We start from the raw sequence: 27,976 nt of genomic DNA on the forward strand, positions 1-27,976 counted from the left end.
AAGGGCCAGATGAACCTTGGTGAGCAACAGGCTTGAAAGGGTTTGAGGTGTTTCACCTTTCCAGCGGGGATGCTCACCCCTGCTTGGATGATTTAAATGCGACTCGGAGGGTGGACTGGGTGCAGTGTCTGAATTTTAAGCAGCTCTTTTTTGTCTCGTGTGCTGCCGAGAGATGGGTACATTTTTGTTTCTGAGGACTGGCCCCCACCAGCCAATATTTAAAATGCTTTCAGAGGAAATGTAGAGCCTTTCATACTAGGAACCCCATGTACAGACAGCAACTTCATACTGGGCATCCTTTTCTGGCAGATAAAAATACCTTCCTTGAGCAAAAGGCCTTTGAAAGTTTGGGTTTTGCGTCAGCACCCAAAATTCTTATACAGATTCTTGGATTTTTAGTGTGTTTTCCCTGTCCCTTCTGGCATTCTATTTCATGGAAAGTATGACGTAAAAAAAGATACTTTAGGCCAGTGGTCCCCAACCTTTCTGAGGCTGGGGACCGGCAGAGCAGCAGGCCGCGCCCACGCATTGAGCATGCGCGGGCCGCACATTGAGCATGCGCGAATGCACCATGCGTGGCCGAAATCGCGCATGCACAAAAGTGCCACGCATGCGCGATTTCAGCCGCGCATGGCGCATGCACACATGTGCGATGCGCGGGCGCGGCCCTGATTCCCTCTCCCTGCCTTCCCGCAGTAAGAAGCTTCCCGGGCCGCAAGCTTGCGGCCTGGGAAGTTTTTTACTGCGGGGGGGGCAGGGAGAGGGAGCTGCGGCCCGGTGCCATGGCCTTCATGGCCCAGCACCGGGCCGTGGCCCGCAGGTTGGGGACCACTGCTTTAGGCTACAATGGTCAGTTCAATCTTTACTATGTTCTGTAGGTCAGCGTCCCCAACCTTTTTGGTAAGGTGACCCACAGGTCCAAATTGACTTGGTACAGTGCCCCTTCCAAGGCTGGGCCAAGCATAAGCAAACTAGGATCTTGGCACTCATCTAGTTCCGCATTCCATTTTCTACAGTACCTAACTAGGTGCTTTGCAGAAGCCAGCAGCCATCGCACAAAGGGTGTAGCTGCCCCCACTCGGAACCCCAAACAAGTCACTTTCTGACATGTGTAGCATTTGCACATTGAGGAGGGGACCTTCCGGCCTCTGACTGCCCTCTCCTTTGCCAGCACTCCAATCATCACTCTTCCATAAGTTTCTAAGCAACTCACAAGTAAGCATCAGAACATATTTTAACTGATCAACATATATGTGCAGTAAAGGAAATATACCAAGAGGTGGTTAAGAGTGGCACGTCTGATCTGAAGAGCTGGGTTCGAGTCCCCATTCTTCCGCATGCAGTTAGCTGGGTAAACCTTCGGCTAGTCACAGTCATGCTAGAGCAGTTCTGTCAGGAGTCTCTCAGCCCCACCTCCCTCACAGGGTACCTGTTGTGGGAAGAGGAAGGAAAGGCAGTTGTAAGCTACTTTGAGATTCCTCCAGCTAGTGAAAAGTGGGATATCAAATCCAGCTCTTCTTCTTCTTCCTCCTCTTTAGAAAAGAGAGCTGCCCTGGATTCTCAGTATGAGAGAGCCACTCACCACCATTAGCCAGTGAGTTGATAAACATTTTTGAGTGTCAGATCTCTGAGTCTTTATATGCCCGTTTGAAGGTGGGAGGGGTGTTGCAAGGAATGACCATGGCTGCAAAGGTACAGTGTGCCTCCTTCCTCTGCTATAACTGACTTCAATGAATGTTGCACTTTTGCACCTTTTCCTTGCAGTACCCCTCCCACCTTCAGATGGGGATATAAGGACTTGGGGATCTCCTTTCCAGTGTGTACCTGACAAAGAAAGCCTTGACTCTTGAAAGTTCATACCTTCATACTACTTGCTGGTCTCTAAGGTTCTACTGGACACGGATCTATCTCTTTGACTGCAGATCATTGTGGTTGCTTCCTGGAATTGCCCAACAGAATATTGGTTACAGCTTTTTCTTAACCCATGTCTGTGTGTATTCTTTACATACTGAATATATCCTTTCTCCTCTTTTCGTAGGTGCAAAGCATTCTGCATAGATAGGTGAACCATGGAACCTGAGATCATCCGAATGTACTCGTCTTCCCCTCCACCACTAGACAATGGAGCTGACGAAGAGGAAGATGACGAGTTTGGTGATTTTGGTGGCTTTTCTGGTGCTGGCAGTTCCGGCATAGGCTTTGACTTTGCCTCAGATTATTCTGGTCCAAAAGAAGACCATAAATCTCCATATAACACTGATTATTCGAGCAGTGTGGACGGCATTATATTTACTACTGTCAGATACGATGCAGATGGCATCACGGAACTTCCTAATTCGATTAAAGGACTTCCTGCTGGCCCCAGCAAAGAGAAATGTGTGTGTCGAAGCCTGAGCTCATCATTTGAGGAGTTAATTTCAGTCGGGGTAAACAGAACTGAAACATTGGAGGCATCGCCCTCTGACGTTATTCGGACTGATAGGCCATCCCCAGGTCAGGACCAACAAACAGACAGCTGTAATGGCGAGAGACTGCAGTGTCCAGAAGTCCTAACAAATGGGTTTGCAGCACTGGATGCCACTAATCCTCCAGGAGTGGAAGATTTGGATGGTATCGCTGATTTAAAGGCATTAAAAGCAGTTAGCACTCATAGCCCTGGTCTGAATTTAGGGCCTGCCCCCAGCACAGTAGAGGACTTTGCAGATTTTGCCACATTCTCACATGAGCCGGCAGCCCAGGCAGAAGAAGCAGGAGGTAAATTATGCAAAAATCCGAGCAAAAGAGAAGCACTAAGTGTATACGAAAGCAATATTATAAATCGCACTGGACATGGAGGACCTATGAAGGACGTGGCTTCAAGTGGAAGCTGTGAACATGAAGGGGAGACTTACACTGAAGGCAAACCGGTCTGCATTTCAAACACAAACGCCGTGGTCCATAAAGACTCCAGAGCAGAGCAGGAAAGCATGGCACTGGAACATGCTGGTATTTTCTCTTCCTCACAAAGAAATGTGAATCAAGGAGGCACGGCAGACGGTATTGAAGGCGGAGGAGAGTGTGACACTGGAAGTAGCCAAGAAAGTGACTTTTCTCAGGCAGCCAGTGATACTGCAAGTCCACTAAACCTTCATGAAAACAGTGTTCAAGATCTTGGCAGTCTTCCCACCGATGAGCACCTACCTGTCCCTGAAACTGTGAGAAACAGTGAAAGCGAGCTTGGACCAGCCTTGTTTAGTGACTTAAATGAAGAAGATTTTGGGGACTTTGGCACAATAAGTAATGGTTCGCCTGCTGTTGGTGTTTGTGTGAGCCAGGAAAATTTTGAACCCACTTTTGAGAAGGAAGCCAAGAAACCAAGTGATGAATGTGGGGATTTCCCAGGTAGAAACTGTGACCATCCACCATCAGCCACAGTGGCACCTTCTGAACCAAATGAACTTTTGCACAGTGGGTTGGAAAACCTCCGGGAAACTGATCCAGGTTCCAGTGTGGAGATCCAGTCGCTGCCAGAAATGAAAAATGGGAATGAGCATGAGTTTGGAGACTTTGATTTGGTAACAAAACAGTGCCCAGATACTGATGAGTTTTCCGAGTTCAGCTCTGCCGGTTGCAACCAAGTGACGGAGTGGAATGCCTTTGAGTCAGAGCCAGGCGAGAGCTGTTCTTGGGCCACTTTTGGAGATGAGCAGGTAGCGGGGTCTCCTAAGACAGACTTGTGGCTGGCACACAGGACAGAGGCCACCGCTGGCACGGAAGATTCAGCATCGCCTAAAACAGACAGTGTTTCTGGAAAACCTTCCCATGGAAGTGGCAGCATGCAATTGCCCGAGTTGCCACCATCGATTCAGGTAGCTACAATAGCTGTTCAGGTAATTTCAGTATCCGGTGTTCAAAGAAGGGTTCTGATGGGTGAGGCCTCACCCCCCAGCTAGCTTTGTTAGGCGGAAATTCAGCCATGATCGCTTGACTTATTCTATCTGTCCCAGTGTGCAAAGTTACACAAAAGCTGGGTTTGTTGGCTAGAGGGGGGAATATGGCTTACCGCCACATATACTGAGTAGAGCCATGGCTTGCATGGTGTGGAGAAAATAGTAGAAGAAAAGGCGAATAACGTTTTGAGCCTGTGGACACCCTTGGAGTTCTAACGCAGTGTCATTGGTGTAGCCACCATATGGTGGCAACAAGAGGTGATGGCAGCCACAAAATGGTTCCTGCAGCTTCCCTTCAATCATACCACGAAACCCCTCATGTGGTAGCAGCTGCTGCCAAGGCAGCGTTTTAAAACTCTCCAGTGGCTAGGAGCCCCGCCTACTTCCTAAGGGCCATTGGCAGTCCCTAGGAAAAGTGTGCTGAGCCCTCAGTGGGGACCCCTGGCGTGTCACTTCTCAGATAGTATTGAGAAATGGTTGTGGTCCTGATGTCTTGACTTTAGTGTCCTGTAGAAGCGCCTACTAGTTTGGGGATAAAAGGTTAAGTTGAAACGGAATTGGTTCTCAGTGACGAAAAACAAAGCAATGTCACCTCCAATTTCAGTGCTATTATGTGATCTGATCGTAGTCACCACCTGCTGTCTAAAAGAATTCAGTTTCATTGGCAAAGGTTGCCTCTTGGGCCTAATGTGTTAGATGTCTTCCCTTAGAACAAAAGTCTTGCCCATAAGAGTGGCTGTAGAGTTTGATGCTTAGTCATTCTTCAAATGGAAATGATCATGCAACCAAGAGCCAGTGTGGTGGAGGGGTTAGAGCAGTGGCCCCCAACTTTTCTGAGCCTGCAGGCACCTTTGGAACTCTGACTCTGTGGCAGGAGCAACCACAAAATAATTCCCACAAGAGGTGGAGCCAGTCACAGGCTCCCTTCAGTCACACACAGAAGATGCTTGTGCTGTGGTGGCAGCTGCTGCCAAAGCAGCATTGCACATGCAGTCAGATATCTAGTGGCCAATCAGAAGTCTTGCTGAGCTAAACCTCACATGATCCTGCCCACTTTCTGAAAGCATGTGGCAGGCTTCAGGTTAGGTTTTAGTGGGCACTCAGGAACACCATGTTGGAGACCCTTGAGTTAGAATGTTGGACCAAGATCTGGGAGATGCAGGTTTGGATCCCCATGCTGCTGTGGAAGCTTGCTTGGGCCAGTCATACACTCTCCGCCTAGCCTACTTGAGAGGCTTGTTGGGGAGATAAAATGGAGGACGGGAGAATGTTATGAGGGGACAGAAGAGGGGGCCCCATCAAAACCTAGAATTGGCTGTGCGCTTCTTCAAGCCCACTCTGAATCAGTCTAACATCTGCACCAATTCTTGGAAGGTGAATGACTGCAGGACAATGCAGAAGCAAAACAACCCTGTTCTCCCCCCCCCCTCCAGATTAGAAGCTGCCACTCTTAACCACCACACCAAGCTATTAACATGCTCAAAAGAATTGGGTATGGTATATTGTGGACAGCCACTCATAAGCTTCATTGGGATATCCCTTCTAGCCTGTTGGAAGCCACAAGTAAGAAAGTTCTGCAAGAAGAAAGTGGGTGATCCCAAAAACAACAAAGGAGAAAAGAATCTGTCCAATGGCTTAATCAAAGTATAAGAGTAACCTTTTTATTTCCATCTGGACTCTGCCAAAACGGTCTCTAGATTATTCTCCCTTTTCAGTACTTTCATCCGTGGCAAAATGAGGCCTCCACAAAGTTGTTATTAATAAATTGGATATATCCCCAAGTGCTGAAAGTGCTGTTGTTTTTGATAATCACTTGAAAATATAATGAGGCAAAAAACGCTCTCTTGGTGTGGAGAGTCAAGGCTGTAAGCTCTTGGACTCCACTTTTGAAGCCTCATTTTGCCACTGATGAAAGCACTGAAAATGGAGAATAATCTGGAGACCGTTTTGGCAGAGACCAGGTGGAAATAAAGAGATAACAGAGACTCTTATACTTTGATTAAGCCACTGGACAGATTCTTTTTTCCTTTACAAGTAAGAAAGTTAGCTTTTTGGTATAATTTGACCTGCACGGTCAATCAGGTGAATTCATAAATTGATTTCTCACAACGTGGATTATTGCATGGGTGTTTGTGGTTTTTATCCCTGATATACAAATTGGTAAAACATACATATATTCTCTCTCCCAGACTCATGGGATGATCATCTGAAAAAGAGCAATTGCCACTTTGGAACTTTTACAGTATGTTAAATAATCACAGATAAATATTTCTGAGTTTCAGCTGCTTTAAAAAATGAGTTGGTTCTTTCTATTAGAAACCATAAATTTGTAATAAACGAAAGGTGTGTTATTTGCGTTGGACTATCTGCAGTGCAGTCACAGTGTAGAGGATGAGCTGACTTTAAAGAAATAGAATAAACTTTAAACATACATTGATGGGGTCCAAACTGGCAGTAACTGACCAGGAGTTTTGGCTGATAACTTACTGAAAAGGTCGACCCAGTGTGCAGCTGCAAAAAAACACAAGCTATGCTGGGGATTATTAGGGGATTGAAAACAAATCAGCCAGTATCATAAAGCCCCTGTATGAATCTAAGGTGCGACCTCATTTGATATATTGTAAGCAATTCTGTTCCACTGCACCTCAAAAAAGATATTGCAGCATTGGGAAAAGTGCAGAAAGGGGCGACTAAAATGGTTAAGGGAATGAAGCACTTTCCCTTTAAAAAAGGTTGAAGAGGTTAGGGCTCTTTAGCATGGAGAAACAACTGGTGAGAGGTGACATGATAGAGGTTTCTAAAATTATGCATGGGATAGAGAAGGTAGAGAAAGTGGTTTTCGACCTTTCGTTTTTAAGATATAAATTTGTATTTATTCAAAGAAGATTTTGTAATACTGAGTAGAGAGAAAAAGACACACGTTTCATATACAGAATGATGGATATTAAGCTGCCATGTCACAATATGTTGTATATTTTTCCAAACACCTGTTTTTTTCCTGCCAAGTTCATATTTCCATCTTTTACATATGTCATATTAATCAGTTGTTTCTTTCCATCTCATTTTGTCAATATAGTCTATTCTTGGATTCCATTTTCTATTAAAATATGATATTTAGCTGTTTCACATTAAATATGTACCCTGTATACTCGCGTATAAGCCTAGTTTTTCAGCACCTATAAGCCCTCTTCGACTTATATGTGGGTATATACGGTAATTGAAATAACAGCCTGCTCCAGCCAACCAATCGTTGCTCTGGCTGCTTCTAGGACATGCACGGTTTGACTGAGGGACTCTGATCTTTTTTTCCTTTTGACTTCTTCCTGTTCTTAATCACTTCTTCTACACTATTTTTTTTAGTTTCTGTGGGTGAAAAGCAGTGTACAAAAACCAGGAGCTATTCATCCTCTTGACTTTTCTGTATTTGTTGGGGGGAGGGAGGCTGGATGGGAGAGCCTGAGATGATGGAGGATTTCCCACCCTTGACGTATAGGTTTTCCCAGATTTTGTGGTAAAATTAGTTGCCTCGGCTTACATGCGAGTATATACAGTAAGTTTTGCCACTGACCCAAGTTCCATCACTCCTAACCACTCTGCAAGATTTGGTAAGGAAATATTGGATTATAATTCATTATGAAATGCAAAAGCTATTGAAAATTACATTTGCGATAGATCCAAAATGAATATTAAATATAATAATACCAAACAGTATTAAAATGTATAGTGAACTTGTTAAATGTATGGTAACAGCCAGCAGGATCATCAAGATAGAAAAAAGAATCCTCTGAGGCGGAGGACATCTTGGTGGGTGATTCCCACCATCTACTCAGGGAGGCAAGAACTACTCCGCCCCGCCCCCCTTTCTTCTTGGTGGGAGTTTCCCTTCCTCCAGTTATTTTCCTGCCTCAACAAGGAGAGCAGTTTATTTCAGTAGACTTCTCTTATGATTTCCTTATTTTTTACTCTGCTAGGCTTTGCATCTTAGCCTTTCCTACTTACATTTTTAACTCTTCCCTGCTGACTTCCCCTTCCCTGCTCCTTAGGTTCAGGGAAGACAGCAAAGACAAGCTCCAAATTGGAGCGGTGGCCATTTTAAGCAGAGTTGCATAGCACTCAAGCTATGGATAGAAGAGAGAGGAGCAATGAATTGGAGGCTCCAGTCTCCACAGGAAGGTCATGTCTGAGCCTTCCGCTTCTTGAAGCCTAATAGGCATCGTTGGGAGCCAGCAACCATGGTCCATCCTGTTCATCAGATCAGTAATGAAAATGCTCCCAGGCTCTTTAATCAAGAAACTTTCTCACGTAAGAGACAAATTATGTGAGAAGACACGGTGTATTTCAGATCCCAGGGTGCTCTAAGATCAGACAGACCCTAGCTGCCCTTCCTCCCTCTCTTTTCCAAAGTGTTCAAATTCAAGGGAAATTATTTTAGGTCGAAAGTTGGCCAACTAAAACAGCGTGGAAGAGAGGAAGACGTGCCCCCCTCTTCCAAGAGTGACACTAATCATAAGGAGGAGCGAGAATTCTCTCAGATGAGGAAGATGGAGAGTAGAAAGAGATCGCCTGAGCAGTCAGTCAGATTTTTCACGTGTGATGTCTGTAGTATTGTGAAGAACAGGATAAAGCTTTATTTTAAGAATGATTTTTATTTAGCTCTTTGGCCCATTCTCCCTTTGGCTGGGCCTGCTTTTAGCTAACCTCTCCATCAGATTGTCTGGTCACTCACTGACACACAGGAGCCCTGCAGCATCAAAACTGAAAGACACCCAAAAGCAGAAACTTGCCCCTACAGGCTTCTTGTATAATATTGCAAAAGAGACTATCGATACCTACTGTCAAAGACAGCTCTTAATTTTGGCGATTCACAGAGATTGATCAGGCAGCAAGGTCAGATACCAAACATCGACCCAAGATTAGCTCAAGTCAGAAGGTTTTTCCTCTCCTGAGTTCTATGAGAAGCAGATGAAAGCAGGGTGGACGAAGCCCATGGCCATATTTGACAGGCAGTTCACTAGCTTCATTTTAAGACTGTATGCATTACCATACTATGCTTTTGCAGATACCCCTGGTTGATGCACCAGTTACAGCATTACAGTCTCTGGGTTGTTGTCTGAAGATGGAGAAGGATACAATAGAGACAGTTTAGATAAAAGGACTGACTTGGCATTAAAGAAAGCACAGAAAGCCACAGTAGTGACTGCTAGAACATCCACCACTGTTTCTGTTGTGTCCAGGGTTCCGACAGTCTGGATAAGGGAAATACTGAAGCTCATTCCAGACAACAACCATTGGCTTGCTGAGGGCTCTTAAAGCCACATCTTTTTTGGCCAATTCAACTTTGGATTCCTTGGCTTATCATCAAGAGCCTTGGTTTCTGTCACAGCAATCCAGAAAAGTATGGTGAAGGCACTTGGGAAATTATTCCTTTAGTCCCTAACACATGCCCTAGATATAAACAAGAAGGATCAGATGGAACCAGTGGAGACAAACATAGATGCAGTATGATAGGACAGATTCCACTCTGGTCTTCTGCAGGAGTTACACTGACCCTTCCAAAATCAGATATCTAGGAAACCAGGCATTTTGATCCGAGTCCCACTGGAGGTGAAATGCAGATTGTGCACCTTCATCTACCATACCAATTTCAAACAGGGCAAGAGTTATCGGATCACAGAGGTTAAATAAATTTTCATGGATACAGGCCTGTCTGGTTGGGGGTACCATACTGGATAGAGTTCCAGTACACGGTCAGTGGAATCCCATAGAAGTAACAATACTGGTCAATCTGCTGTTTTGTAATCCATCTAGCTTTTCTTTGTTGCAAAGATCAAATAAAGCATGACTGTGTCCTGATAAGGACAGTTGGTATACTAACCAAAACTTATCTAAACGAGCAAGGGGGTTCTAAGTCAAGGTTAGCATCCAGACGGCTAGTCTGGGCAGAGAAGAAATTATTCTCTATCTGGGTGGGACATAAAAGGTGGGTGGAACATGCAAATTCACAGTCCGATTAGCTCAGCCATCAGAAGACCCAAGAGGCAGAATGGTTTGGAAAGAATGATCTGTTTGAGCAGATTTCTCTTCACAATGTCTTCGAATCATCAAACAGGTCAGTTCTTCGCCAGGTACCATCACCCATATCGGAGGCTGTGACTGTCTTGTCATTGCATTGGCCAAGAGGTTTACTGCATGCCTTCCGTCCAGTTCTGTGAAAACTGATCAGGGGGCAGCAATCAGAGACCATTGCAGTAGCTTCTTTTATGATCTCAAGAGCCATAGTTCTCAGCACTTTCAGTATCAGTGGACATTACACTAGGGCAATTCTGACATCCTCATCAAGAATAGCTAAAATTGATGGCAGAAGTGGTGAGGCAGTGGTCCCCAACCTTTTTATCTCCAGGGACTGGTCAACGCTTGACAATTTTACTGAGGCCTGGGGGTGGGGTAGTTTTTTGCCGAGGGACGTTGCCGCTGCCGCCTGAGCACCTGCTCCACTTGATTTCCCGCCGATGCCTGTGACTTTCCGCCGCCCACTGTGGGGTGCTGCCACAGGGCCTGCAAGAACGAGCTCCTCCACCAGGCATTTGATGCTAATCCCACCCAACAACATCCATGGCCCCCCCCTACTAGACACACCCCCATGACCTGAATGAATCTGACCTCCCTTGGGGTTCTGTTAAAGTTGTCGTCGCTATCAAAATTGTTGTTCAATTGAATCTGTTATAATATTCCATTAGTCTTATAACCACTGTTGAACTTGTTGTCGATGTTATGTTATGACTGTTACTTATATCTATGCTGTTCTATGTAATACCCCCAAGACTTTCCTTGTAAACCGCCCTGAACCCTATGGAAGGGCAGTATAAAAAAATCTAATCCTTATCCATTGTTCCTCTTAATATTTGTGAAACAGCCCTGAGGGTGGAGAGTGTCCTGGCTGTCCCGAGTTGGAATAGAGCCGCATCCTGATTGGCCCTGCACCTACAGCTCCCTCCCTGGACTAGCGCCACTTTGCTCTCAGATGCTGCAGGACACAGAGAGCCCTTCCAAACCGCGAACCAGCCCTGATTACCTGCTATAGCTCCTGCTGCGAGGGAGAGAGAGAGACAGAGAGAGCCGCCCAAACGAGTCCTCATTCCCTGCTACAAACAGCCGTGATTACCTCCTATGGCTCCTGCTGTGATGGAAAGGGGGCGAGAGAGAGAGAGAGAGATCTGCGCCTGCCAGTGTCCCCTGGGTCCTAGTACTCATTACATTCCTGGTTCCAATGGGCTTTCTCTTGCTAGTAAACAAATAAAGCTGAACTATGTACCCTCCATAATGATAAAATACACTTAAGAATAGGCCCAGCAGACATAAGGTGAATTCTATGTTTCACAAAAGAAAGTCTCTGCTGCCTGTTAGATCTTAGAGTTCTGGAAGTGCTCATACTCAGCACAGAGCATATCAGTCAAACTGATTTATTTCCATCTCCCTATGGAACATTGGGAATTAAAGGTCCAGATCTGTCATCAGTAGCTGTCTCACAGTGTATATTATGGAATCCTATAAGCCTTAAACACTTGGAACTTCCACAGGGAATAACTGCCCACTCAGTGAGAAGTACAGCAACTAATGCAGCCACCGCCATGCATGACACAATGGAAGTATGCAGGTGGCGATGTGGTCTTGTATCTTCCCTTTGTCAAATATTTCAGCATATACAGCTCAGCTAATGCCGTATTCAGCGGAAGAGTTTTCCAGCACATAACCAATGCAAATGGCGATGCTTGATCCCAAAAACTGAACAGTGCTATTGGAGGTCCCACTAAGGTGTCCTCTGCCTTGGAGGGAAAACAATCATTGGGTCCTTCTCATCTGAGGAAAGGAGGACATCTTATTCCTCCCAAGTTGTCATCAACCAGTTCCTTTTCTAGTTTTATCTAGTTTCTTCCTGTTGTAACTCTTCTGGGTTTTTTTTGTTCATTTAAGTTAATATTAAAGGTAAAGGTATCCCCTGTGCAAGTACCGGGTCATGTCTGACTCTTGGGGTCACGCCATGTAGTGTTTTCATGGCAGACTCAATACGGGGTGGTTTGCTAGTGCCTTCCCCAGTCATTACCATTTACCCCCCAGCAAGCTGGGTACTCATTTTACCGACCTCGGAAGGATGGAAGGCTGAGTCAACCTTGAGCTGGCTGCTGGGGTTGAACTCCCAGCCTCATGGGTAGGCAGCTTCAGACTGCATGTCTGCTGCCTTACCACTCTGTGCCACAAGAGGCTCTTTAAGTTAATATTGCGTGTTATCTATTATATACAATTTTATAGTCTGGCTTGACTGTGATTTTTGGAGTTACCGAAATGGAAGGGAGGATGACTTCTACCAAGGAGACAGGAAAAAGAGGGGGGAGGGGGTAGTTCCTGCATCCTGAGTGGATGGTGGGAATCACCCACCAAGATGTCCTCCTTTCATCAGACGAGAAGTAAGTACCCAATAGTCATTTTTTTAGTACTGTGTCACTAATCACAGACAAAACTAGTCGCATTCAAACAGTAAACATCCAAATTGCCACTATGATCAGTAGATTCTTCACTGCATATATTTCTTATAAATCATTTGGGGTGAGTAAAATCTTAAAGCGCTTTACTCATTCTGAGTGTTTTTCCGTGGGTGGTTTCCTATTCTCTGTGTCTTCCTGATGCCCTTTCATTCTTGCCTCAGTGGGAAAGCAGGCAAGGAGAGAGGCATTAATGGAATGGAAGCATCTACCCATTGTTAACTGGAACTGTAGGTTTTTTTCTGCTGGAAGAGGAGGTGAAAGGAGGTCAGCAGAAGAAAAACCATGTTCCAACTGTTTCTAGACCCCCACCATTTCACATTTTTAGATGATGTTCAGCAGTGATATGTTATATTTCCTTTTTTTCAAAACCTAGGTTCCCAAGATTCCTTTGTAAGAGTTGTACCATATATTGCACAACAGTTTTATTTAGCCATCTCTCAATAAATATGAAGATCAGTTCTAATGGGCTGTATATTTGAGTAGACAGTTTGGGGGGGGGGGGGAGGTCCCAATACTACCTATTTCCATGTGAGTGATCAAAAGGTGGAGAAACAGCTTAATGGCACGTGAGTTTATGTCAGAAGGAAGGGATGAAGACAGGTGCAGCCGGACTGTGGCTCTCCCAAGCAAAGCAGTCTCTCCCTGACTGCAGTGTTACCTCTCCGTGCGGGGCTGTTCATTTACAGGGTGTCCCCAAGAGTGGCACATATTTGCTATGGCATGTTCTGCTTCAAAGGAGCATGAAGTTGACTTCTGATGGCATGGGAAGTGACATTATGTGACCAGTGGTTCGGATTCGGTGAGACTCAAGTGGAAGCCCTGGCAGACTTACAGCAGTTCTGTTTGCTCAGGACCTTGTGCAGCACCTTGCACTTTTCTCTAGAGCAGGGGTAGTCAAACTGCAGCCCTCCAGATGTCCATGGACTACAATTCCCAGGAGCCCCCTGCCAGCGAACACTGGCAGGGGGCTCCTGGGAATTGTAGTCCATGGACATCTGGAGGGCCGCAGTTTGACTACCCCTGCTCTAGAGAGACACATTCAGATGGATCCCGTCCAACTATATCTGAAAAATACCGGATCAGTATTTTTCCAAAAATATTTTGGTCTTCGGATGGTAGCCAGGATTTTTCAGGATATTCTGTATATTTCAGGGTACAAGGAAATGAGTCTTGAAAAATTTCAGAAATATTCGGTAGTAATAGAAGTATCGCCTCCCAGGACTGCCCCCCCCTCCAATTTTACCCAACTAGTATTTGGAAACCGTGATTACTAATATGTTTAAGCTCCAATATATGGATCTGAAAAACACAATTTCTTTCTGATCAGTGTTTTTTCCTATGTATTACAGCACGTGAGCAAAACATGCACATGGAGGGGGGCACTTAATGTAGTGCAAGCAGCTACCTTTCATCTTTTGGTTATGTTTTCACTTGTACAAGCTGTAGTACTGAACCTGACCCATTGTATGTCTGCTCGTAGCCTAATTATGGTTTTGAGGAGTTTTTGAATATTTTATTCTGTGGTTCTGCATGACAATTTTTAATACCCTTCTCCACAAATAACGTTTGCTATTCAACACTTTTCTGAAAACAGGGATTTATTGTTGGACCCAAACTCATTGTTAGAAAGTTTAGAAATGTATAGATTCTGTGTGAGTTTATTCACTTTTGTAGTCATTCCCTCTGATGAAAAGGTTGTTAGGCTACTCACATTATGCCTTTTGTGGCTTCCCATTCAATTTTTTGCTCTTTTTAGATTTGCCCAAGACCTCAAGTTCCTCTTAATATTAAAAGTGTTCTTCCTTTCTTGTGGGTTACCAAAAGTTGACCTTCTCCTGAAGAAACTATGGCGTGCATATTCAAAGGCTTGATTTGATTCCCAGGATGGCATGTCCCGAGCATGTTCAACTTGAAACATGAAAAATGAAATGGAATTATTTTTCATGCAACCAGTTCCCTTCAGCCCTGATAAAGTTACTGACTGCAGTTCTGTATATTATATAACGGGGTGTTAGTTCAGCATTAAAGGTAGATACTCCATTACTATTCCTTAGAGAAACTGTTTTCTTGATTTGGTCAAACTGTTTTCTGGTATTGCCACATTGTTTAGTGGAGACCTTGTGGGTAAATCCTTCCATCTAGTACTGACCATTGGAGCATTGCAAACTATGTAGGGTGTGTTTAATTGCTCACACTGTACATTGATATCACAGGAGGTGACTGGAAGAAGAAGGTATCGTAGAAACTTGTCACAATTCAGTTTGTGTGGCAAAGTTATGCTCAAAATCCTACAAGCTAGGCTCCAGCAATATGTGGACCGAGAACTTCCAGAAGTACAGGCAGGATTTCGAAGGGGCAGAGGAACTAGAGATCAAATTGCTAACATACGCTGGACCATGGAGAAAGCTAGGGAGTTCCAGAAGAACATCTACTTCTGCTTCATTGACTATGCTAAAGTCTTTGTGTGGAGCACAACAAATTGTGGCAAGTTCTTAAAGAGATGGGAATACCAGAGCATCTTATTTGTCTCTTGAGAAACCTATATGGAGGTCAAGAAGCAACAAGAACCGGGCATGGAATCACTGATTGGTTCAAAATTGAGAAAGGAGTTCAGCAAGGTTGTATACTGTCGCCTTGCCTATTTAACTTGTATGCGGACATCATGAGAAAGGCGGGGTTAGATGAGTCACAAATCGGGATCAAGATTGCAGGGAGAAATATCAACAACCTCAGATATGCAGATGATACCACTCTAATGGCAGAAAGTGAAGAGGAACTAAAGAGCCTGTTGATGCGGGTGAAGGAGGAGAGTACAAAAGTTGGCTTGAAACTCAACATCAAGAAAACGAAGATCATGGCATCCAGCCCTCTGAATTCCTGGCAAATAGATGGGGAAGAAATGGAGGTAATGACAGACTTTATTTTCCTGGGCTCCAAGATTACTGCAGATGGGGACTGCAGCAAAGAAATTAAAAGACGCTTGCTCCTGGGGAGGAAAGCTATGGCAAATCTAAACAGCATCCTAAAAAGCAGAGACATCACCCTGCCAACAAAAGTGTGTCTAGTCAAGGCTATGGTATTCCCAGTTGCAATGTATGGCTGTGAAAGTTGGACCATAAGGAAGGCCGAGCGTCAAAGAATTGAGGCTTTTGAACTCTGGTGCTGGAGAAGACTCTTGCGAGTCCCTTGGACTGCAAGGCGAACAAACCGGTCAGTCCTAGAGGAGATCAGCCCTGACTGCTCCTTAGAAGGCCAGATCCTGAAGATGAAACTGAAATACTTTGGCAACCTCATGGGAAGGAAGGACTCCCTGGAGAAGAGCCTAATGCTGGGAGCGATCGAGGGCAAAAGAAGAAGGGGGTGACAGAGAATGAGGTGGCTGGATGGAGTCACTGAAGCAGTCGGTGCAAACTTAAATGGACTCCGGGGAATGGTAGAGGACAGGAAGGCCTGGAGGATCATTGTCCATGGGGTCGCAATGGGTCAGATGCGGCTTCGCACCTAACAACAACAACAAACTCTGAACCTAGTATAGATTCAGGTGGGTAGCTATGTTGGTCTGAAACAACAGAAAGAAGTTTGATTCCAGTGGCACTTTTAAGACCCACACTGAGCCTCTTGTGGCGCAAGGTGATAAGACCGCCGACATGCAGTCTGAAGCTCTGCCCATGAGGCTGGGAGTTCGATGCCAGCAGCTGGCTCAAGGTTGACTCAGCCTTCCATCCTTCCGAGGTCGGTAAAATGAGTACCCAGCTTGCTGCTGGGAGGTAAATGGTAATGACTGGGGAAGGCACTGGCAAACCACCCCGTATTGAGCCTGCCATGAAAATGCTGGAGGGCGTCATCTCTCTCTCTCTCTCTTCCCCCCCCCCCCCCTCCGTAGCAACAAATACATTTATGGGCAGAAACTGATTATGGAAACATAGTGTGGTTCATATTGTGGCATTGAAATCAACTCAGACTTCCTATGTAAATTATTTTAAATTGTGAAAATTTAAAGAGTGCACCTTACTTGTATTGTTTAAATTTAAGACATATCCCCCCTCACCGGCAAAGGCAATGGAAACTGTTCATGGCATCTTTATCTTTGGACACTGTTAGCCACCGGTCTGTGCCTGCTTGACTTCTGTTGAGGGGGCTGAGACAGCTCAGTTTTACTGCTGCGTTGCTCTCTTCCGCCATTTCCAGCAGCTGATGAGGAGGGTGAGAAGCACGAAAAGGCGGCAGACAAAAGAGACAACAAAATGGCGAGGAGGGACTGGGAGGCGCGATAATGTTTAGTGCTATGCCATTTGCCTGGCGTAACGCTATTTTTCTGATGTGCAGAAATTCCCTAAGTCACTCATTCTCACACCCAGAAACAACATTTGTTTGGTATTCACGGGGCCACTGAACTCAAACTTTATTCTCATATTCTCAACAGATTTGTATGCTAATTAATTGCCATTTACTTGTTTCTGTATGCTAATTTTCTGCCTTCACAGGTCATATCTGCCTTAATCCTATCTCCGCTATAATTACCCAGTTTCTATGTATGTATGTATGTATGCTAGCCCTCCCCCCCCCCACGCACACATCCCCCCTCTCTAGGTTGAGGAAGTGTCCATGGACGCGAAAACATATCTTGAATAAACCGCTGAACTCAAATTCTGTTCAGCTTCCATATTGATTAATACATACTGAATAAACTTCCCCTTGCTGCATCACTCCAAAGACCCCTCTATAATTGTGCTCTTCCTGTTTGCATGCGCTTGAGTTCTTGATCAAGCGCATGAGAAGCTGTGGGAAGGTTTTGAGAAATGGAAGGGCCCAGTTGGGCCTATCCAGAGGCTGAGGTGGGATTTTGTAGAAGAGTGCATATGTTTTGCTAAAACTCGAGAGGAACAATACACAAATAAAGCATTGCTAAATGACCTAGAGCAGGGGTTCCCAACATGGTGGGCACCATGGTGCCTGCTGAACCCTTTTCTGATGCTCAACAAGTGTTTTTAGGCAGTAGGCAGGACCAGCTGGGGGTTTTGCACAGTAAGGCTCCTGACTGGCCATTAGAGATTTGATTGGCTAGGCAGATTTTTCAAGTGTGGCGTTGGCAGCAGCTGCCACCCCAGCACAAGGATCTGCACTATGTTACGGAAGCCAAGCAGCTGTGGTTATCTTTGGTGGCCATTTTGGTGCTGTGCCCAACCATGCCATGGAATGTGTCTGCAGGCTCAAAAAGGTTGGAGATGCCGTGTCTTAGAGGAGTCAACTTTTTAAAAAAAATGTTGCTCTTTTTGTCTATATAGTTTGATTTTTTAATGACTCTGTGTTCTTTTGCCACCAATTGAATCATTGGTTAACTGATGTACAAAACTCATTATTTTATATTTTTCTCTCCCTTAACTCTGAAAAACATTCATGTAATTGTCAGTATTCTTTGGTCCCGATGCAGACAACACTATTAAGTCGTCTGGAACGAATATTTGAGGCTTGTTTTCCTGGCGTACCTGTTTGTGAAATAGAAGAAGAGGTCACTCCTCTGAAACTCTTACTAGAAGCTGGTGGTGCACCTGGAAGGCCGGAGGAGAAACTGCCAGAAAGGTACAAACCCAAGTCAAGTCAGATTTATTTTCAGTCATTCAGACCAAATTTCAGGTGCACAATTAAAGTAACATGGGACAAATACAGAGAGGATTATATGTATGTATCTGGAGATTATATGGCAGTTTTTCCCCAGTGTGCCCAAATAAGAATTCAGTTTTAGTTGCATACACATGGAAAACACAAGATCATACTGGTGTCCCAGTATTAATCTGTGCACTGACAACTTATGTACTTAAAAGTGATGTACAAATGAAGTAGTTTAATTAGGATGTGACTCTATTACTTACTCTTGCTTTCCAGTTCCTTATTAATATTTTGAATTCCAATCAAGTGCCCCGCCATCAGTTTGCAGCCATCATTTTCCAATGATAAGGAGGAGCACTGATAGTTGTGTGTGCCTCACAACTGGCACCATGCCCATAAGATTTTGTGTCTAATTGGAATTTCCAAGCATGCCCATCTTTTAAAGGCCCAGAAGAAAATGACTGGAGCTGCTGAATCCTTGCATTCTTCTCTTTCTGTTTCACATGACCTCTGATTCGCTGTGCAGGGAACTGCTGGATGTGTGGGCACAGCTTCAGGGCATCCACGATGCATATGGACTGCGATACCAGTGGGGCGGTTCTCACAGCAACAAGAAGCTGCTCTGGTCCTTAGGAATCGACACAAGAAACATAGTGAGTGATCTGTAAGCAGTTTCTTCCATTTAGGTGGTTGTCTGAGCCACGGCTATATTGACATGGGAATATTTGTTTGTTGTGAGCTTCTGGCAGGACAGTGTCAAAATGCAGCAGCTTTATTGCTAAAAATATCATTATTAAACTTCATGAAATTGATGCCCCTGGATCTGTTCCTCTTGAAGCCAGTGCTACAGGGATCCTGTTGCATGGGGCAAGGTTCCTTGCTCCTGGAGGATCCAACCCTATGAGGAGGTTTGAATTGAACACAGCCTTCACCATAAGTTTGTAAAAGTTTTTTTTTCTCTTTGGACAGAGCAGGCCAGAAGGGTGGAAATCAGTTTCCTTCCTAACCTCACTACCTCCTAAGAAATGCTAAAAGGTCCAGCTAAGGACAGTGTGGGATGGTCGAGTCCCCCCCACATCCTCCAGCTAGACAGGTGATCAGTAGAAGGGAACAGATTTGGAGGAATTAAGTACTAAAAAGACATCAGGAAGAAACTCCTGGAGACTTCTGGAAAAGCTTCTTTGACCTGGTCAGTGGGAGGAGAAAGAGAAACAAGGCCTCCTTCTTTTTTGCTCCCATTTCCATTGAGGCAGCCAGAACTCTTAACTGAGGTCTGTAGGAAGCAGCCATTGCCATGTCCTGAGCTGCACACTTGAAAGAGGCTTGAAAGGAATGGAACCCCCGTAAGACATCTGTAACTTTCTAAGCTAAGGAGCCTGCCTTATATTTAATATCTAGTATGGCAGTGGTCCCCAACCTTTTTATCACCGGAGACCACTCACCAGGGACCACTCAACGCCTTTTACTGAGGCCCGGTGGGTGGGGGGGTAGTTTACTCCTCTACTCTCCACCACTGCCCTAGCGCTCTCTGATTGCTATGGTAATGTTTAAACATCCCTTCAAAATAAGAGACAGACACGCCACAACAATGAAGTGTGTTGTAAAGGGCTGGGGGGATGAAGTAAAGAGCTGGGGGGGGGGAGAAGGCGCCCTTCGGGGCCCACCTCCAATTAGTCCAAGGACCACATGTGGTCCGCAGCCCACAGGTTGGGGATCGCTATAGTATGGCATATATAGAGGAGGGCCAGAGGGATTGCGTTTTGCCCTTTTCTTTTGAATCCCTAACTCAGTCTGGTGTTGTGCTAAAAGTAGTCCTGCGCACAGTTTCTTTTTAAAGGTACTTTATAACTTCTTTTAAATATAACTTTTGATACTGTTAGCAGTTAAGTTTACATTGAGTGCTAAATTGAAAGATATTTTTTTATTAAATGAAGTATTCCTGATACATATATGCCCAGGTATATTGGGTAAGATGTATAAAAATACTTTGAACAAATGCTAGAAATGTGACTTCTTGTAGGAAAGTTAAAAGAATAAGTTGATGTGGTTTTCCAGAATAAGGGAAAAGAAATGTACTAAACTGAAGTTGATGATAATAGCCCAGTTATTAGAGGCTAGAAACTAAGCCCGCTGTACTCGAAATACAGTGGGCGCTAGTGGGTGGTAGGTGACGTGTAAAGCGGTGGCGAGTCGTCCGCCCCCCCCCCCCCCGCCCCGCAGCCTACCTTGGTTTGTGAGGGCAAGTCAGGAACTGGCGGCTGGAGAGTAGGAGACAGCTGGCTGGGCGGCTGGGCGTTGTGGTCTCCACCGCCACTCGAGGACGGGTTGCCACCAGCCGTTCCCGCTGCCGCCGCTCCAGCACGGTGTTCCACCGGCCTCTCCTGGCTGCGTGGGCCGGTGGGTGAGGTGCAGTGTGTGCGGGCGTGGTAGGCGGCGGCCACGGCGATGCAGGCACGTGTAGCGTTGGCGGGTGGCGCCGCGGGCCGCTCCTAGCTGTGCGGGCCGGCGGCGAGTCCCGGCTGCCAATTGGGCCCTCCGATTGTCAGTCTGGGGGAAAGGGTCTATCGGCACCCTTCCTCATCCCCCTTGGGGCCCTTACTGTTTTATTTTATCTGCTCCGCTAGGAGTGGTTAAAAATGTAATAAGAAGGGACAGCTTTTTAAAAAAAATTTCTGCAATTGAGACTAAGCAAGCAATTTTCATATTAAATACTATTTTGAAACAAACAATAAGTTTTCTGTGGTTGAGAATTTGAAAACTTAACAGGTCCTATTTTATTTCTCATTTTGTACTTACCTCTAATACTTTTGTCTTTTTTTTCCTTTGAACTTTTAACTCAATGTCTTTAAAATGTCAAGATTCTGGAGGTGGTCTTCTGTATTACCGAGACCTCCGCCACTATTTTAAAAGGCACGTCAGGAGGAAGGGTAGGGCAGTCTGGGGGCAAGGGTCTGCTTCACTAGTGGGCAAAAGGCCGCAAGCGGTCCCTGTGGTGACCAGACACCGGCTAGCGAGAGACACAGAGGCCGGGTCTCAGAACGCAGAAGGGAAGCTGGGAGTGCCCTGCCCCCCCCCACAAGCAATTCTTAAAAAGGCCGGGTGGTGGCTACACTTATATACACACACACACAGAAAAAAGGCCCTCCAGGTGTTTGGAAAACCCAGGGTGGAATAGCGCGTCCAGGTTAGAGCAGGGCTGCCTTGACACAACAGAAGAAAACATTTAGCATCCCAGTTAACGTATTGCCACGTAATCATAATGAAATGTCTTGTCAGCTCTTCACAGGCAACAAGAAGCAACCTGTCATAGTGCCCATGTATGCAGCAGGCCTGGTAAGTAGAGACCCCCCCCCCCCCCCGCAGCAGTTCCATTCAGTTGCTTGAGGGGTCAGTTTGAACTCTCCATTTCAATTCATAAACATTAATACATGGATTGGAGTCCTATGCATTTTGAGGGAATATGGCCTATAACTTAAAGCACTCTTTAACTTAGGGTCCTATCAGGCCTAGAATTGTCACTCTGGAATAAATAAAAGACTATGCTCCGGTTCGGTTTCCGGAATGTGGGAGGGAAACTGGGACCTGCCCAGGAGGCACTTCCTACAAATTCTTTACATCACGAGACAGCAAATATTCCTTCCTTTATTACACAAAATTTTAAACCACTGTTTGTGGTAACTTCATTCATATTCAGCATTTTACAGTTAATGGTTAATTCTTGTTCTGCCTCTTCATTGAATACAATATTTGAGCATAATATTTGAAATTACTTCTCGTTGTAAATTTGCCTCCTGCTTTCTAAATTTGGGAATGTGTATTCTTTGGACAAACATCCTTTGTATAATATGGTAATATCTGCTGAACGTTTGTAATTTTAAAAAAGAATCCCGCATCTCAGATGTCCAGCATTTAGGTGGCTTAATGGGTTTCTGATCTGGTTGTGTATAACTCCTCTCTTATGAGAAAAATAGAATCAGGTTTTGTGTTTTTTCACTTGCCTGCATTAATAAAGGTTTAAAATGCAAAGTGTTTCTGTTAATCAAATGTTTTTGATCGCAATTAGCTTTGGAAAACAATGTTTTGATTTTCTTTCCTTCTGGTTAAGGCATAGGAACCTGCTTTTAGTGTGTGTGTTAAGCAGCCATCCAGACAGCATCCAAAAGTGTATCTGAAAGCCTAGTGAGGAATATTGTCCCTTGAGCATTGGACTCCATGTTGCCTGTAAAAGAATCAGGTTCTGAACTGTGTGGTTTCTTCGTTGCTAGGGTATGTTAGAGCCGACGAAGGAGCCTCTAAAACCAGTATCTGCTGCCGAAAAAATAGCTTCAATAGGACAGACTCCCCCTGTATCGCCGGAGATGAATCTGTGTGCACCTGATCAGTTCCAGGTAAAAAAAAGCAGAATCCATTTGGGGCGTTTTGTGGTGCTTCAGGTTGTATGTGCAGAACACATCTACCGGGGAAATGCTCAGGGTCTTTTGATGTGCCGCCTCCTTTCCCCATGCCACTCCCTTGGGATCTGGCCCCGGGTGACTGAAGGGGTGTCTCAGACCTGAGCCTCCAGCTGCTCAAGGCTGCCCTGAGCTTTTGAATGAGCTGATCTGACCCCGAACTCTGCCCTTAATTACAGACCATGTAATACAAGCCTGAACTCTCCCTAGAAGCTAAAATGACTAAACTGAGGCTGTTGTACTTTGGCCACATCATGAGAAGGTGAAGGCTGCAGGGAAAGAGGAAGACCCAACCTGGGGAGGAAGGCACAGCTCTCCATTGGCAAGATGGAGCAAGGCTGTTAACGATGTCCAGAACGACTGATCATCCACTCATAGAGTCACCACAAGTCAGAAATCACCTGGTAGTGCTTAACACACATGCAGAGAATGTCACTGCAAAGCCTGTCGGTAAACATGGGAGACGCACACACTTTCCCCCTCCAACATTGACCAGCAGACTTCGCAGTGCCCTAGGCGGTCCTTTGAGGGAGGTCCTTCAACTGAGAGGGGGGGGGGCGGGAACTTGTGTAATCTATTTGACAGGTCATAGTCCTGGCTTATGTAGGTTACCTGATCTGAATGGCCCAGGCAGGCTGCCATGAAGAGGCAGGTCATGGCAGACCTCCTCTGAGCCTCTCTGGCCTTCAGAACCCTCCAGGGTCTCTCTAGATTGGCAGGGCCTTGGTGTTATCTCCTACCTGTTCTGTAGGTTGGGCACATGATCTTGCACTGCCGTGCTCATTAGTACTGTGTGGGGTTAAAAAAACTTGGGATGGACCTAATCTGGTCATCCTCCACAAAGCATCCCTCCAGCCTAAGGGGCCTTCCCCCAAAGGAAGAACCACTGAAGTTGGAAGAAGTCTCTTAAAAGGGAAGGGGGTATCTGATGTTCCTTAGTTTCAGAATGGGAGAACACGGGTAGGCTGTCCCTCAGTCTGTCCAAATAGTAATAGAAGTAAAGGTGGCTTTGACCAACTTATTTGTCTAGGAGAACCTCTGTGTTTGGGTGCACAGCCGTGCTCTAACAACAGACTAAAAGCCTGCCTGGCATTTCCACACTGTGCTGGCAAAATAATAGGTTTGATTGACAGGGTGGCACTTCAGACCATTGGGATGAGGCCCGGGCTGCCGCTCGTCTGGTTGCAGGGCGAATCCCCGCTTCCAAATGATGTTGCTGCTGGTCCGGGGCTGGCCGGACTCAGGCCCTCAGTTGCTTCGTGGTGTGGGAACGTAGATTCTTACCGCATTCCCTTCCATGCCGTGGGTGCCATCAGGACCGATGTCAAGCCAGGCCTGTCTGGCAGGCAACAGTCAGGCTGTCCAGGCCAGTTCCTCCTCCCTCCCTGGGCCGACACAAAATGCGCATCCCCTAGCCACATGGGCCATTTTTCATTTGTTTAGGAACCCGGTGTTGCTACCACGTTCCTAAACAGGAAAAAAAACAGCTCCCCATGCTCCACTCCCCATGCCGTGGAACCTTCGTGGAGGGTGGACTGGGTCTGGTGGGGAAAATCTTCCCCCATCTCTACTTGGGAAGACGTAGGGTAAACTGCTGCCCCATTGCGAACACCCAGCGTTGCAGTGCCAGTGCAGGAAGGGACTTTGTGTGGCAAAACGGTTCCCAGGGCAACTGCCTCCTCTGCATGCCAGTCGCAGCCTGTGGCCTGGACAGTCTAGATAACTGTCGTCTGAGCTACCAACCCACACTTCCCACCCCCACCAGATTAGAGGGTTTTTTTCTGGCGATACGTAGATGTGCCGTGTAGCTAGATCAAGATGGGTGTTTGTCTGCAGCAGGAGAAAAGAGCAGCTGTTCAGGAGCCCCTCTCTGCAGCTGCGTGCCACGACTCAGGGAAGCTCCTCCAATGTTGTCAGTCGTTAAGGCAGTCCTGGACTCTTGCCCTCTTCTGCTGCTGCTGCTGCTGCTGGTGGAGGCCACGGAACTGACCGGGGGGAGGGAAGAACAGAATGTGGGGCACGAGGGGAGGGCAACTGAGACTGGAGGCTTTCTAGTCTAGAGCAGCAGCTCACAGCCCTGGTTCCCTGGTGGTTTTAGGCCCCTTTCGCCATGCAAGGCCCTCGAACTTAACAGAACTTAAGAATGCTCAAGCCTCTGAAACGGCACAAGCTGCTCTTCACGTTTCTTCCCTGGAGCATGTCGGTATGACTTAGAAAAAGCCGGGCAGAGTCTGTTTTTCTTCCTAGAGTCTCACACCCACAATCTTTAGCTCGTTTCGTTTCAATCTTTTCCCTCTTGACCAAAAACGTGACAACTTAGTTGAACAAACTGTTGGTGCTCTTTAACCCTGTCCTGCTTGGCAACTGTGTTGAAGGAGATTCTGTAGTAGAATAGAAATAGCAAAGTTGTGTGTGTGGGGAGGGGCGGGCAGGGTAAGTACAACAGAAAAGGGAAAAGCACAAGTGAGACAAACCTCATAGGAACACAAAATCTATTTGATTTGATGGTTTCATATGTTTAGGGTAGACAGGGGAGCACTCTTCCCTCCCTCAGCAGGTTCCCCATTCTCATTTGCCCTTTGCTTGATCCCCTGCCAGAGTAGAATTTTAGGGGGCCCAGTGGATTGTAGGAGGGGGGCCTCCTCCGTTACCAGTTCATTCACCTTGCTGGGGCTTGGATCGAGCTCACCCTGTGTCCAGAGTGGAGTCTGGCGGGTTCTTTTTTCCTTTCCATTTGGGGATCATTCCAGAAGAAAAAAATCAATATTCTTGTTGGGATTTATTTCCTATAGGCAGAAAGGTTTTTGTGTTTGTGGGGGTACTTGCTGTTACTGAGTGCTGGCCCCTTTGGGGTGGCCTCTTGCAATCCCAGAGAAGGGGAATTTGTCAAAATTGAGGCAGCCTTCTGAGTGAGCGCCAGCATGTAGAGAAAAAAGAAGCACTGCCTACAGGGGTAAACCTACCTTGGGTTTCCTTTTCCCATTGTGTTTTTGAAATAGGAAAGAATTCTGTGTGCCTATAATTTTATAGGCATCTCTCTAGCTAACCTAGCCTCTTGGGCCAAGTTTCATGGAGATTTCAGTTTCCCTATTTTGAAGTGCATCCAGGTCTTACTACAAGGAGCAGCTGACTACTTGAAGAGCAACCTCCATTTCTGACTGAAGCTGGCCCCATCTTAGCTCCCTTATAGGCAGTCCTCTCAAAAGTTGCCAAAGGATTGTGGATCCCCATTCACCTTGTGCAGTTCCTTTTAGTTCTGGGGTCATCAGACCTCTGCTCATGCCAAGCTGCAGTGAAGAGAGGGAAAGGGGTGAAATTGTCCACCCTTTCCGTCACAAAGCCAGGAGGGAAGACTGCACCCCCTTTGACCCTTCCCCCATCTCTGCCCACCTGCTAACCCCAGGGGTCACAAGGTACGGTGGAGGGGAGAGAGGAATGAGGAGAGGGGCGGTTCTGTATTCTGTCAGCTATTGGCAGGTACAAGTCCACAGATCTTTAACCAGGTGGGGCTGGGCCAGAGACCTGCGTCGTTTCTGCTAGCCTCCTCTCCCTTCTCTGCCGGGATAAGAGTCCTATAACGGAGGCGCAGCAGCATGGCTGGCCTCACGGAGCCCCTTGCTCTTGCTGACTCCCCCCCCCAAAGTAGGCCTTGAGCTTCCCCTCGCGTGCTGGGGGCCTGGGACACCATTTGGGGGCTTCGTGGCAAACTAAGAACACGTGGAGCCCGTGCTGTCCCCTCCCGGGGGCTGCCTTTGGCTTGCATGCCGGAGAACGTTTTTGCTATGCTGTGACCTTTTTTACCTGACTGTAAATATTTGATTTCTGACTTTTCAACCCTAGGAATCTCTACCACCTGTCCAGTTTGACTGGAGTAGCAGTGGCCTTACTAACCCTTTAGATGGTACGTCTCTCCGTAGAGCCTCTAGCACCAGAGCTAGAGTTAAGAAACCTACAAAGTTCAGACAAACATCCCTCTGCTGATTGATTGATTTAGTCATTTTTTGAAAAAAACAAACCCTATACATTAACTTTGGAAATTCAGGCTTTCTTTCTGTTTAGCGGTGCCCAGCTAAAGAAATATGTATAAGCACTAAAGAGCAAGGTAAGACATATGCTGACTTTTGTGTTGCCTACGCAGACCAATTAGGCACTCTACGACTGGCGGATTTTAAGTGGTTTTTACCCCACAGATTTTGATTCTTGCCCCAACAAACTCCTGGGAGAGTTTAACTACATTGTCAAATGCTGGATGGCAAAAATCACACCACAAGGGTTTTGGCCACAGGCAGTTTTAAACAAAGGTACATTTCCTAAAAGAAATTCTGTTTCCAGCTGTGCGGAGATCACGCACGTCCACATGCTAGGGCCCTTGATTTTTAAAGAAAGATTTTGTTAACGTTGCGAAGTCTACTGCGTCTTGTGAATCACAAGGCAGCTGATGCTTCTGTGGGGCCAAGAGAGCCAAGGGGGGCTTCCCTGTCGAAACGGCATTAAGCACAGTGGGCTGGATGGGGGGCTGTCGCTTCCTCCACTTCTCAGCCTGGCCACTCCAGTATGGCATGTTTGGGGACATAAATCACTCTGTGACTCACATCAAGAAAGAAAGCCTGGATGAACCCCCTTGCTTCTGTCTGGTGTCTGATTCCTTCCGTCAATTCATCATGCTTTCTTCTAATACTCCCTTTAAAAATGTATCTGTTTCCGATTTTTCTGGTTTTGTTTTTTTAATTCCATATTAAAGGGGGACAAGTTTTTCTGCTGAGGAAGCTGGGTATGTTTTGGAACCATTGCTATTGTGTGATTTGTATTTTTGTGCCAAACTACTGACAACTCACTCTTTAACAGCTGGTCAGTGTCCCTTGAGCTTTGTGCTAGCCACAAGAGAATAGTGTGGCTTTAAATTTAGACAAATGGTTCTGAATCGTAAACGTTTCCCTTTAACTGGGTGCATCTCTTCGGGGATCTTTCTGGTTCTGTCCACTTTTCTTTTTAGAAAAAGTTTACAAAACTGGGCTAGCTCTGAGGTTACAAGTGTCGAATTCTTCGCTGCGTTTTGTATGCGACGACATTACGCGGACTTGTTAACACCTTTTAGAAATCTGCAAACTAATCTTGTAAGCGCTAATTGTGTTACATTTTTTATTATTATTAAAAACTGTGTCATGAGTACTAATTTTAACTGGCATGTTCAAGTGTGTGTCTTACCCCCTTTTTACACGTAAATCCCTCCCTTGGCTTACCTTCTGTATGGCTGCCTACCAATACGGTCACTGAATTCCAAGCTCATGGAGGTTCCGCTCTTCTGAACCTTGATTTCTTTGGACCTGTGGAGGACAGTGGCTCTGGCTTCACCACCACCATCCCAGGTCAGCCGAGCGCTAAAACACCGCAAACTTCATCTCTCTATCTCTCTGTTTACTAAAAAGCATGAGCCGCTTTACATGACTTT

General features: G+C 45.9%; 1 protein-coding gene across 11 annotated transcripts in view; it reads left to right on the forward strand.

Annotated features, from left to right (window-relative positions):
• The window catches only part of AFTPH (aftiphilin), a 202,522-nt gene that overhangs the window by 15,908 nt on the left and 158,638 nt on the right, over positions 1-27,976 (forward strand). For 4 of the 11 annotated variants that reach the window (XM_077315725.1, XM_077315698.1, XM_077315717.1 and 1 more), the window contains 7 exons: positions 2,039-3,869; positions 17,901-18,049; positions 18,603-18,729; positions 21,353-21,409; positions 22,342-22,464; positions 26,368-26,428; positions 27,810-27,893. In XM_077315725.1, coding sequence (XP_077171840.1) covers positions 2,070-3,869; positions 17,901-18,049; positions 18,603-18,729; positions 21,353-21,409; positions 22,342-22,464; positions 26,368-26,428; positions 27,810-27,893 — 2,401 coding nt within the window. In that variant the 5' untranslated portion in view covers positions 2,039-2,069. Of the gene's footprint in view, positions 1-2,038; positions 3,870-17,879; positions 18,050-18,602; positions 18,730-21,352; positions 21,410-22,341; positions 22,465-26,367; positions 26,429-27,268; positions 27,299-27,809; positions 27,894-27,976 lie in introns of all 11 variants that reach the window. The other 7 variants (XR_013227129.1, XR_013227128.1, XM_077315751.1 and 4 more) reach the window with 6 other exon arrangements.

Source organism: Paroedura picta, chromosome 1 (genome assembly GCF_049243985.1).
Source record: "Paroedura picta isolate Pp20150507F chromosome 1, Ppicta_v3.0, whole genome shotgun sequence".
Classification (NCBI taxonomy): domain Eukaryota; kingdom Metazoa; phylum Chordata; class Lepidosauria; order Squamata; family Gekkonidae; genus Paroedura; species Paroedura picta.